Below are 13,642 nucleotides of genomic sequence, written 5' to 3' on the forward strand. Positions count from 1 at the left end.
AATAAATATCTGCCCATTGCAAAGAGCAGAATTAGTGTTTGAATTTTCACTTCTTGAAAATTTTGAAAAATATGTTATATACCTCTAGTAGTTATTTAACAGGTGGAGAAAAGTTGAGCCTTTTGCACAGAAAATAAGGTGCACAGCCTTCCTCCCTTCTAATGGTGTTTTGCTAATCAAATTAAAGAAATTATTTCTGCATGTATTCCAGAAAACATTCACTGTGTTCGAGTTCTGACTTCTACTTGGGACCTATAAGAGTAAGGATAGAGGTAATTTTTTTTTTTTATTGCCCCCCCACTACCTCTCTTTCCTCTACGATAGGATGTATTTCTAAAACTGATGCTGTCATTCTACTCTCAAATTGGTAGGCTTGGTGCAGTAATTATTTAATAAAATGTTATGACTGGAATTACGTAGGAGGTCAGAAAAATTATCTTTATAATTTTTGTAGCTTTAAATTTTGTTAATTCATGACAAATGTTAGAGGCTTTTGAACCTTCAGGGAGATTTGGCCACAAGTATCGTGTTTTAGTGTGGGAGTGTAATTAGTAGCATTAAAAATGGACGGAATTAAGGAGTCCCTAATGGGTCTCGTGGAACTGATAGTAATGAACTAGAGACAGGTTTTGTTGCATGTGTGTAAACTAGACAAAGAAGTGCTTAAATGCTATAAATGCTTATTTACCTGTAAAGGTGAAATGAAAGCTATCTGAAGTGACATCAACTTCTTAACAGAGAGGTGTCTGTGGGATTCACATCCTGTCAGCAAAAACTCCTTCAAGAGGTTTAATATGTACCTGCTGTCTTGCCTTTGACAAAACATTGGGACTGAGGGGAGGGAGGACAAATAAGCTTAATATAAATTAGTCTTGTCACTTAATGGGTTTCTTACCCCGCTTAATTGGTATGTGCTAATGTAAGGGCCGATACGTGGTGGATGGAAATGTGGTAGTTTTGAGGTTTAGGTCTTCAAAACAAGATTATCATTTATCACAAGCATATATTTGCTTATTGGTGTCCGGTGCCATAATGTAATATTTTCATATTCTTTAGAGTGCTGTGTATCAGATGTGTTTGTTCTGAGGCAAACGGTTGGAAGAGTAAGAAGGAATGGCATTTTTATGTCAAGCTTTTTTGGATCTTGTATAACTTCAGAGGAAGGCAGTTTAAGCAAGGTTCGCTCCCCCCCCGACATGAGTCAGTAGTTCCAGTTCAGGACAAGGCTTTGAAGGTGACCAGTGAAGGTGACTAGTGCTTCATCTGAAATAAGCTATTTTGAGATTCGTAAACAGGCATCTCCTTTGTGATCAAAATTAGTAGATTTGTTCACCACAACAGTAACCTGTTGGTTAGTGATTATACGTTACTATAAAGAATGAAAGAAAATGTGTGTTAGGTTCCTGAGATGGCACTGAGAAAATACACATAAGCCATAGATCTCAGTGTCATTTATAGAATTTAGGTTTTCATCTTTCTCTCACCTATTCAGAACACTAACTAAAAATCAGCAAACTGTAGGATTACTGTAGGGTGAACTGGCAAAGACAAAGGTGATTTACAGCATGTCTTGTTGAGCAGTTTGGTGAACAACCACACTGTCCAGGCTCGCTCACATCTGATTTCTTCTGCTTGAAATACGCTCCCTAACCAAGAAGGTCTTGAAAAATCCCTTCTTCAGTTGTGAGCAGAACAACTGTTCTGTAGGTGGGACACAAAGTAAGCAGATTGTGCTCTTCAGAATTAGGCTTTTATTGATGACTGACTCCCACATAAAATGCATGTGGAAAAGGAACTGGAGCAGAAAACACAGTACCATTGCTAGTTTTTTTAGCTGCTCTTTGCCTTCCCTATGAGGGCCTACTTTGCCTGCAGTAAATCTATCAAGATTAATCACTTCTGCTGCGTACAAGACTCTTTAGGCTTCAGTGGAACCTGTAAGGACCATACTAATGTCACTGCAGTGCTGCTTTGTTCGGGCTTTTACTACGGAAGAGGAAGGCCCTAGAACAAGTTACTGGCCAGGACGACCAAAAAAGATGCTGTGTTTGTTCATCCAGCAGACTAAGTAGTGGACAAGTCAGATAAATTATGTTGAGAGCTACCTAAAGACCTTAAGATGGGGTTTTCTTTATTTTTCTTGTACTTAAGCCCTGCGTGGACCACTTCATAATTGTGCTGCGTTTCTTACTGCTCTCCAAAAGTACATCTGTCGTAAGGTATTGAGCTTTAAGGAGACATATTTAGGTACCTGGCAAATGGTTAGTGTGCTATGCTGCTGCAAAAGTACATTAAAGGATTGTAGATATAGTGGAGACTTTCATGACCCTGGACAGTAGCCATCAAACTTGGTAGAGTCTGAAAAATAGTGGGTAGAGGAGAACTAGAGAATTTGACTGATATCTGGAAAGCTATGAAAGGTGGTATTTGCCCCCAGGTTGCAAAGATAGACCCCTTTATGGACAGTCAGGTTCTCTAAAAGAGCTCATATATTGTATCTTTCACAAAACCAGCTTGCCTGTCTCCCCCCTACTTTGCACAAAACCTTTTTTTTTTTCCCCTGGTTTGTTTTGGTGCTTGTATGTGTCTGAACACTTTCAGCGTGGAAAAGTAAGAGGCGTGGGTAAAGGAAATTGGAGAAAGGAGTGGTTGCCATATACACAGTAGAAAACGGGAGGAAAAGTACAAATCTGTACAGTGAAAAGTAAAATGAGCAGAAACAGTCTTTCCTGCCTAACTCATTAACTTAAAAACAGTAGGAAACATTTTTAATTTGTAGTCGTGAAGGGTGCATTTATTCTGTTCTGAAATCTCCCCTGCAGCTTGGTTGTAAGTGACTGGTGTATAAGAGAAGGTGAATTCTTTGTAGTGGCTTGATTGTATTTGATGATTGCCAGGCATTAAGTTATAGCTGAAATATGTTGACTTGTTAACATGCTTTAAAACAAACCAAAGATTATTTCAGTGCTTTTCTATGATTAAAAAAGCCAAAATTCCTAAATTCTGAGGATTGTAAAGATTTTTATTTTTTTCCCAAAGATTCCTTTTACAGGCATGAATTCTTATTGCTGTATATTTCTGCATCATTAGCTTTGTTTAGCAAAATTTTACTAATTTAATTGGTAAACCCCAAATTCTTACGCTTTTGTACCTCACTTTGGAGTATACGTGAAGTCTAACGAATGATCTCTTGGTATGAGTGAAATATCTGAATAACTGCTTTTTATCTTTGAAGAAGTATCATGTCACATTTCTTGGTGTTTTTTCAGCCTCACTAACAGCACCAAAACTTCCCCAAAACAATTCCCCAAGCAGTGCACTTGAATGAACATTTAATATGCCAGGAAAGCTGCAAAGCCATCCTTATTAAGGGACCTTTGCCACTTTGCTTTTCAGATATGTAAGTGTATGCTTCAAAGAGCTAACTTAACTATGGTTTGTATTACAAGGACTACTTACTGTTTGTTGACTTCTTTTCTGGAAGGGGGCAGAAAGCAACTAGAGGATATGTAGATAAGAGAGACTGTGGTTTAGCTCCTGAAATCAAATCTTTTTTATTTTTACAGCATCCGTGTTCATTTCTACAGTTAAGATGTGTTAGTCCTTTTCTGGTACCTTTGGGTATGTGGGGTATCCAATTCACTTTCCTCTTGGAAAATTGTTCTGTGTAGACACCATAGGTATTTCTAGCAGCAATTAAAGTTAATCAGTACAGAGATTGTGATTTTTAGATGCACTGGGGAACCAGGTGACGTTGTTTCTTTAGGTGTATGTTTTTATTTAGAACATTTCTTTCGTGTCCCAAAGTGCTACGTGGTTGTTTACTGATAGACAGAAATAACATCTCTTATGTCATGAAGATTTTGCAGTCTTTGGAATGTGATGAAACGTGGTACAGGTTTAGCGAAGCCGAGGTGCAGAGAGGCAAGGATTAAAGTAGTACATGAAAGCACTTGATCAGATCAGCTGGGACCTATTTGATCTCCTGTCTTTGGTTTGGCTACCTCCCTTTCAGTGGGCCTAGAGATGAGATATTTTGTGTGTTGCATGGAAGATTGGAATATTTTAATAGGAATGAAATCTCGTATTGGGGAATAAGCTAGGACAGAGCATTGAGACTGTGACAGAAATAGGCTAGTGAGTTGCAAAAGCTGATTTGCTGGGTGCAGAAAGTTGAGGATCTTAATAAAGATAGCAAAAGAAGCAGGGCTTCTGGTTTACTGCAGCTTTCCCTGCTCTAATAAAGCAGGATGAAACACATTAAACAAGTATTTCCCATGAACAAACTTGAGGGCTGGGCAGCTCCCTTAGACCGCTAACTCGGGCGTGCTTTAGACCATTAACTCTGATCCTGCACGTGAATATATATCTGCAAGGTGTAACTTCATTTTTTTTAGACCGTTCTTTATCTGTGGATGTGATATCTGTTCATAAGTTTTGTAGGTATGTGTTGTGTATTTTACTTAGTCCACAAAGCATTTGATCCTTAGGTATAAATACTATTGTAATGTGCATAAGTAGACAATTAAAATATGTTGTGTGGACAGTAAAATACAAATATTGGAGCTGAACAATACCTACTGTTAATATATCTTCTGTGTCTTCTGTTGGTGGAGAATTACATATATATCGTGGTAGTCTCCTAACTCTGTGAGAAGTTTTATGTTAGGATTTTGTGGGACATTTTAATGTCTTATGGGTGAATGTCGTGGTTTAACCCCAGCCAGCAACTAAGCACCACGCAGCCGCTCACTCACTCCCCCCCATCCGGTGGGATCGGGGAGAAAATCGGGAAAAAGCAGTAAAACTCGGGGGTTGAGATAAGAACAGTTTAATAGAACAGAAAAGAAGAAACTAATAATGATAATGATAAGACTAATAAAATGACAACAGTAGTAATAAAAGGATTGGAATGTACAAATGATGCGCAGGGCAATTGCTCACCTCCCGCCGACCGACACCCAGCCAGTCCCTGAGCGGCGAATCCCTGCCCCCCCCTTCCCAGTTCCTAAACTAGATGGGACGTCACATGGTATGGAATACACCGTTGGCCAGCTTGGGTCAGGTGCCCTGGCTGGGCATGAGAAGCTGAAAAATCCTTGACTATAGTCTAAACACTACTGAGCAACAACTGAAAACATCAGTGTTATCAACATTCTTCATGTACTGAACTCAAAACACAGCACTGTACCAGCTACTGGGAAGACAGTTAACTCTATCCCAGCTGAAACCAGGACAGTGAAAGATGGTCTGAAACACACAGTTCTTGGATGCAGATAGGAATCAGCCAAAAACCTCAGTGCAGCAGCTTTGCTAATACTTGAATAAGCAGTATTACATCTCATACGTTCTCATCTTTACAGTGATATTAGCTGCTTTGCTTGAAAGGAAAACAATGTCCATTTGTTTTAGTTCATAAAGCAGCAAACTATAATGGTAACCAAAGTGCTGTTATATATGGGAATGAAATTTTGCTAGCTTTTCAAATATGTAATAGCATCACTTAATTTATTTTCATATGGTTGTGTTAAAGACCCAACCTAGACACCAGATCTCAGATGGCATCCTAAAATTGTCTGCATGACTGTCTCAAATTCTTGCACGTTAAAGTACTTATTTAAAAAAAAAAAAGTATATATAATCTATATTACATGGGTTGTCTGCAGACTCAGCCAGACAATCATGGCAAGGATAGTTTTGGAAGGGGGAGCTGGCTATACTGGATGGATTAGCAAAATGTCAGCATTGGCAATTAAGTTGTGAGACCAGTAGGAGATTTAATACTTAATGGAGCTATAATTACTTGTCTAAAATTATTTAAACAGAAGGCTTAGAGACCGTGACAAGTTTTTTTTTTTCCAAGTTCAACAGTACACATACTGTAGCTTGAGTTACACTTAAAGTGAGCTCAGACACAGCCTGTATGTATTGCTGAATTGCTTTTATCTTCAAGAGGAAAAATGATATTCTTGTAAATGTTGTTAATAATTAAAGTCTCTTAGAAGGGACAGTAAACTTGGGATTTATATCTACCCCTAGCTATTTGAGATTGGAATGAGTCCTGATGTGCAAAACAAACTCCTTTGTGTTTGCTCTGAAGCATCTGCTCCTGCATTGTGGAGCCAAGTTCTGGGACTAAACAGATGTTGGGTTTAATAAAGAATGGCAATTGTAGACGAGGCTGTGATTCTTTGGGGGTGTTCCCAGCTTATTTAGAAAGAAAGAGTTGTTGTTGGTAGATGTAATAATACTGTATTAAACTAAGTGACTTGCTAATAAATTGTATCTGTATTTTTTTGAGCAAATAACTAGATTAATTGCTTTTCAAGAGAAGACAACTTTTTTTTTAATGAACCATGCATTTATTTAGTGTGTTTCAAGAAAAGGATTTTTAGATTTCATTGGTAATTTACTGCTGGGGATAGGATTGACTATTCTGGAGTCAAAGTGTACTTTGTATTACTTGGTGTTTCTTGTGACTATCCCACTTCAGCATGTGAGGAAGCAGAATCTGTTTAACCTTGTGTTCAGAAGTGACTTTGGGATCCCCTGGAGCAGCAATTCTGTGCAGTGGGGGCTGTTATGAAAGTCAAGTTTAGGGAGAATCACGGTTAAGTGAGAATTAGATGCTATTTAAAAAATACTGTGGTAGTTGTGTTCCCAATACTGACCAACCTTTTATGTTGTCTGAAGACCTGAGCCTCTACTACCTTAACCAGCATATAGTGTTAGAGACACAACAGTAGTGCCTCCTAATCAAAAGCAATTTGCAAATTTAAGTGGTTACATGTTTTATTTGAGTGATATTTTCAGCTAAAGGCAGCTGTTTCTAAAAGAAACATGTCTGCTATTTAATAGCATTTTTGAAAATGATTTAAGGTGGTGACTGGAATTTAATTTAGTATTATTTAATAGCATCTGTCTTGGAAATGTGTTGGAGGTCATGGGTAGCATGTAACCATCTAAGTTGTTGTTAAAATGCCAGGAAAGTAAATGTTTGTTGGTTTGGTTTTTTTTTTAAATTTTTAATTATTTTTAGGCATTTGTCCTGTAGGATATTCATGAACTCCAAAGGAAAGACCAGTTTCTTTTGTAACCTGATGGCTGGAGTTCCTCAGAAATGTCTGTCTTATTTAAAGCTGGGCCTATGGCTGTTTAGGTTGTAGGAGCTAAAGGTGCTCAGGCTGCATCGTAACGTCATCGCAGAGCACTTCATCAGGTTTTGAGATAGCATAAGTTCCTCACGGAAGGAGTTAGCTTTGTGACACCCGTTGTATGTTGTTTCTAAGTATGGTCATCTACAGTAAGTATCAGTAGAACTTGCTGAGATTTTGACTTTAGAGGAGTATAGTGAATATAATGTTCTTATACAAAAAAACCCACAACAACTTCCTGGGATATAACAGAGAGAGAAAAATCTGCATGTTTATTTGATGGCTCTAAGATTTGTTGGCTGACAAATTAGTGGAAGGCAAAGCTCGCAAAGTCCACAAACCTACTAACTAGCTCTACAAGTATTTGGAGCTCGAGCTAGCAACTGGATTTGTCTGACAGATCTCAATGGCTTGATGTTTATTTTATTTAGAGGAAGACAAATAATTGGCTAGTGCCTTATTTTTCTGTCACTTTGAGAAAGTGCTGTGGAATAGAAAAATGTTCTCTGCAGTTTGGAAGGAGCCAGCCAGGTGCTAGGACACAGGGAGAGCTCGCGAGGAGTTCTAGCCAGCAACTCAACCTGTTGCTTCAGAGTATGGCTTTGGCCACAGAACTGGGCATGTTCTTGGGCAATGCGTGTTTGACACTGACTCTGAAAATAGACAATAAATATTTTGCTAAAACTTACTTTTAAAGTGCTGTTTATTTTGGAGGATTTGTTTTAATGGAATTTAATCTACTGGGATACTGCAGGAAATCTGGAAAGTATGCAGACTCTTTCCAAGGTCTAGCTTGCAACCTGTTCACATCACTCTTGTATTGTTGGGGAAATGGGTTAAACTGGGGGGCTTTGAGAGCTGCAGCAAGCTATGAGAATAGCTTGTGAAATAGAGAACAAAGTGGAGTTACTCACCGTGGGAGGATGGGCTAAGGATTTAGGGCACGGTCAGAGTGCTGCCATGGGGAACTCAAGAATTATAGGTTAAGGTGGAGGAATTTGAAGGCAGGGCTCCAGCTGCCTCTTGTTTATCTTCTCCCTTGGGTGTTCATCTTGGAGCAAATGAGCTGCTCCTTACGTGAGCTGGAAAGCACGAGCAGAGGACGGGAACTTGAGGCACACACGGACTTAAGCTGTCTGTACTCCAAGAAATAAAGGTTTAAATGTATGACCTTTAAGTCGTTTAAAGGTGCAAGGAAGGGACTTGAGCCAAAACATGGGTCCAGGGCCAAGAACATTGTTTTTGGCTTCTGTGGTAGTTGGGCTGCAGACCTGAGATGTCCATGTGCAAGCTGAACTTTGATTCTTCTCCTTCAAAGCTATGATCCAGTATTCTTGTATATTATGCAGACTGGTTTCTCTTCTACTTTATTCTCTAGCTTTAGTATTCATTGGCTTTATTTCAGAGGTAGTGTACACTGAGTCTTGGGCTTTTTTCTTTGAAGCGGCAAAATTTGTATTCAGGTAAGATGCATTCATTCTGTTCTGTGAGTAAACATTCCACCAAAGTTCTGGAAGCCCTCTTAAATTAATTGCATTTTATAATCCTTTAATGCTTCTCCACAGAATTCCCTGGCACAAACCTCCTCTTTCACTCCTAGGCCACTTCTTAATTTCTCTTCCTGCAGGTAGTCCCCATGACAAAAATGCCTTCTGCAAATGCTGCAGACAGTGTCTTCAGAGCTTTTTGCTAAATGAGACATACTTGAGGTTATAAGGTTTTTATATCTCCCTCCCCTTTGGTCAGATGTCAAGGGAGGTGGTAGAAACCAAACTGTCTCATAAAAATAGATCTCCCTGGGTGCCTGATGGCAGTGTTACAGCGGTGGAGTTGTTGTAAGAGCAGATGTACTGAGTCAGTGTAAAGTTTCATCTCACTGTATTCTGTCTCCTACACCAGCTAATAGTGATGGTGGAGGATGGAGTACTAGAATGGAGGGAAGGAGTGTGGACTGGTATTTTCCCAGCCTATAGTGTCCCCTACAAACAAAATTTAGGAAATAATGAACATTTTCCTCATTTTTCTAGGATCTCAGCTTTTAAAGATGTCTTTATGACTTAATAGTATCCTATATTCTACTCTCCATCTGTGCCGGCATTTTGTTGTTTGTGAAATATTTGGTTACCATGCATTCGCTCTAAATCTCAAATAAAAGTTCTTCAGATAGCCTCCATGATGGCTGCAAACATTGCAGCTTTTCATTGAATCTCTTGGTTTCTTTTTAGTAAGTTTTCCTCATTTTCATACTCTTCTTTATTAATATTAACTGCTACTAGAATGGTCTTTTCTGGAAGTAGCTGCTTCTGCAAAGATGATGAGTCTAAGAGAATTGGTACTGGAGTGATTCTTGAAACAGATCCTGTATCTTTGTTAAGACCAAGGGAAGAGTTGCTGCTGGGTAGTAGCTTACATCTTCTAGTATAGCTGTCCCTGTTCTTATGTCTTATGCCAGCTCAGGATTGAGTATTTAGGTTACGCAGTAATACACTGCACAGCGCTTTTATCTTAGTGGGCATGTTTTTTTTAAATATAAACTTTTAAAGCTATTAGTCACAGTTATTTCTTCTCAAAAGATGGAAGATTATTGAAGCTGATGTCCTGGAAAGTTGTAAGATGCTTAGGAGCATCCCTAGCACGTAGTTAATAGCATCATGGTGGATTTTCCTTTAAATTGTTTATAAAGGTGAGAAGTGCTGAAAACCAGCATGGAGAATTGAAATCTCATTCTACGCACTGATCAAATACAACACAGCTAGTCATGAAAAGAGGTTTTGGGGTGCATCTCTACCAACTTCTGCGGTGTTGCTTCAAAAAGCGGTTGTATTTCCAATGTGTTCATTTTTTAGCTTTTCCCCCCTTGAAGCAGTTGATTGGAACCAACCCATTATTTTACAAAGGTCAGGAGGTTCATGTATGGTCAGTAGTACCTTTCGTCATTTGATTCAGGGTAACTGTGCAGCAGGGTAACTGGTAGTAGCCTTGATATTGATCCAACTGTGACACTGTGTTCTTGCTGAGTGTAACTTATGAAAATCCAAGTGAGATGATGACTGAGGTATATAGCACAGTAATTTTAACTTCCTTCGATGAAGATGTTATTGTCTTAAGTTTGTTGAAAGAAAGATTTTCTTTTTAATGTCTTCCTATGCGTCTGTTTTCTACATTTCAGTAACTGTTCAAGGTAGTGAACTAAAGCTTTACCGATAGCTAATTTAGGGTCTGTATATTCCTTATTTGTATAAAAAACTTTAAATGTTTCTCTCTTCTTTTTTTTTTTTTTTCCTTGAAGAAATGAAAATTTAGAAAGGGATTTGCCAAATAAAGAAGATGGGAGCAAATAGCAGCAGCATCAGTGAGCTTCCAGAAAATGAGTACTTAAAAAAATTATCGGGAGCAGAGCCCATCTCCGAGAATGATCCGTTCTGGAATCAGCTGCTGTCTTTTAGCTTTACCACTCCAACAAACAGGTAAGAGGGAACTAAACTTTGACCAATATGTTTATGGAAGTGACAAGTCTGAAAGCAAAATGAGTGGTTACATTAATTATTCCTGTTTTAGGTAGCAGAGGAATAAATGCCTATGTAAAATGGACTGTTGTTTCTAATTTTGGAAGCTCTTTCCACCACCTCTTCCATTCCTGTGGGTTTCTTTCTTCTTCATAATAGGTGTAATTGCTATTCATTCTCCTGGTATCTGGGAAAGATCAGAAGGAGGGTCTGTAGTGTTGGGAGGGAGCTTTTCTTTTTTTCATTTGGTTGTTTTTTTTGGTTGTTGTTTTGGGGTGCTTTTTTTTTTCTTTGAGAAAGCCTCTGGTGTCTCTGGAGTTGCTGGAGACTCCAACGTGTGATGTTTCCTCTCAACTTATAGTGAATTGTACATTTTCCATGACTTAATTGTAGATTAGCAGTTCTGTTTCTTAGTCTGGTGCTTTCTGCCCCCCCCCCCCCCCCCGCTTTACATTTTAAAAAGGGGCTTGGCACGATGTCTCCATAAAAATATTTTCTAAATATCTAAAATTCAAGTTTTGCATGTCTTTTCACTCTAGCAAGAGGTGTAGACATAAACAGAATTAATATTTTTGAGAGGATCCGTAGCACATCTCCAGAAGTACAGAACAGAAGTCCTCGTGACTTCTGCTAACCCAAGTCCATTGCTAAATTCATTGGCTGGTATGTGGATTATCAGTCTTACAAGAACAATCTGGTATTACTTAATACTTTTAAGTGTTACTTAAACTGTTTATATAGTTTACAGTGTGGCCCGATACTTTTTTGTCAGGTGAATGTCTTATTTACCCCCTTTATTATCAGCAGTATTTCCTTGCAAAGGACCTAGCTTTTTCATAAAGGGTCATAACAGACTACATCTGAACACTTGTGTAACAGGTTTAAATAGGCCACAATGTGTTACTGCTAAAATTGGGAACACTCCTAATCTTTATTAAATTGGAAATGTGTTTGAGAGCTGTTCTGGCCAATTAATTTTATTGTCATCTTTCAATTTATTATTTTTTTTTTTGTTAAAACAGAGCTCCTCTCAAAATGAATGGTAGTCAAAGGGTTGGTTTTTTGGTTTTTTTTCAGAAGGTGAAAAAATAGTTCAGATTTATGACTACTCTGAGCTCTGGAACCTTGAATATAAATTAGTGATTGAATGAAGAATGGAATACATTTTCTAGTGAGATATAGTTTACTTGTTACATGATTTACCTCTCTGCTGTGTCTTGTGCACGGTAGATTCTGAAAGGCAGACATGTTTATTTTCATAACAATTAGGAGGAGATCTGGTACATAATCTGTCTTGTACTAGAGTGCCTGTGAGTAAGTGAAAGTTCAGACAACTGGAGGGAAAATGTTTAAGGTAGAGAGCTGGGAGACATTTTCTAGGCATTATTTTTGTAAAGAGTGAGGAGGAGCAAGGATTTTGGCTTCTGCATGGAGAGAATAGCTAGAGCGTAGCAAGAAGGTACAGTGTTGTGAAGGGTTGTAAAGCTTGTAAAGAGTGGTACATAATTGGCAGTAGGTGAGGGAGCAGGCATGTTTTCTCTAAGATCCCTGAAGATGCAAGAATTGTTTACAGTCTACCCATGACTAACAAGATGGACAATGTTCTAAGTTGTCATATAATACTGCATTGTTTGTTTTGTGGTTTTTTTTTTAAGTGGGAAATAGTTATATATAAAACCCCAGCAATCTCTTTCAGTTGTTCTACTGCTCCTCCCTCCCTCACCAAAGTAAAGTTTTTCATAATTTGCTTTGCAGCTTTTTTGTGCCTATTTCATGGAGTCAGATCCAGTGCAGCGTAAGTTTGCTTAAAAAAACAAAACAAAACAAAAACACCAACCAAACAAAAAACCCCAAATAAGAAACATAATTAAAAAAACAAGCAAACAAAAAAACTGATCCAAAAGCAGGTTGAAAGTTTAATTAGCTGAACACCAGATGGTGCTCTTGCCTGGCAGCTAGAAGAGAAATATTTTTAGCAGCATCTTTTGTGCAGCTTAATAATTGGAAGGAAACAGAAATTTCCCATTAAGTTGCATCTACCTGAAAACCATTTGACAAATGATGTCAGATGATGTTGGCTGCACAGCACCCTCAGCCATTGTCTAAATCAGATAACCTTGCCTGCAGGAACAGAACAATAGAGGTCAATGTTCATTTCTGAGATTGAAAGCTTGCGAAATATCAAGTTAACTCTGTTTTGTTTTAATGAGGCTTGAGTGTGGGTAGTACTTTTGACAGGAGCAAGATGCTAGTTTCTGACTGTTGTGGAAAGGAGCCAGTTTTCACCTGTCAAACAGGACAGAATTTTAAAGTTTTCTTGTCTTTTCAAATTATTCTTTTTTCCAATTGTCTGTTGCAAAATTAGTGACTGTTTGCAAGTGTTATTGGGATCCATATAAATGGTGTGTGTGTTGTTTTTTGTGGAGGTAATTGATGATACTCTGTCCCACTTCCTCAGATTTTTGCAAAGATGGGACTGATGTGATCCCCAGGGAGAAGAGGGTTGTATTCTCTGGGTGCTGCTTTGGACTTCTGTTCTACATACAGCAGTACTATAGGGAAGGAGGAGGAGAAAAACATAAAAGGAGAAGGTAGTAGGAAAATGCATGGTAGTAGGAAAAGCACCCACCTATCCAACCAACAACAAAAAAACCCCAACCAAAAACCAACGACACATGGGAGGTGGTGGGGCTGGGGTGGATTGCCTCCTTTCAGCGACAGATGCCTGACATTCACCTTGTTGTCATGAAACCTTGCCCATAGCAAGGAACCAGTATCTGCAAGGAAGGCAAAGGGTACTTTTGATACTTTTAAGGGAAATTTGAATCTGTATGTGTAAGTAAAGTTTGTGGGGTTCTTAAAACTTTTCTGTGCATGCTTTCTCTCTAGTGACGATTATGTGAATAGTGCTTTGCTTTATAGAAGCTGTTCCAGATTAGTCCAGGTACTGCTGATCGCAGCTGCCAAAGGGAGATCTTTTAG

At 38.5% G+C, this 13,642-nt stretch overlaps 1 protein-coding gene across 4 annotated transcripts in view; it reads left to right on the forward strand.

The window, feature by feature from the left end:
- The window catches only part of DYM (dymeclin), a 217,966-nt gene that overhangs the window by 2,851 nt on the left and 201,473 nt on the right, over positions 1-13,642 (forward strand). For 3 of the 4 annotated variants that reach the window (XM_075019603.1, XM_075019600.1, XM_075019601.1), the window contains exon 2: positions 10,444-10,621. In XM_075019603.1, coding sequence (XP_074875704.1) covers positions 10,482-10,621 — 140 coding nt within the window. In that variant the 5' untranslated portion in view covers positions 10,444-10,481. Of the gene's footprint in view, positions 1-211; positions 273-10,443; positions 10,622-13,642 lie in introns of those variants that run through there. The other variant, XM_075019602.1, reaches the window with a different exon arrangement.

This window comes from Buteo buteo, chromosome Z (genome assembly GCF_964188355.1).
Source record: "Buteo buteo chromosome Z, bButBut1.hap1.1, whole genome shotgun sequence".
Classification (NCBI taxonomy): domain Eukaryota; kingdom Metazoa; phylum Chordata; class Aves; order Accipitriformes; family Accipitridae; genus Buteo; species Buteo buteo.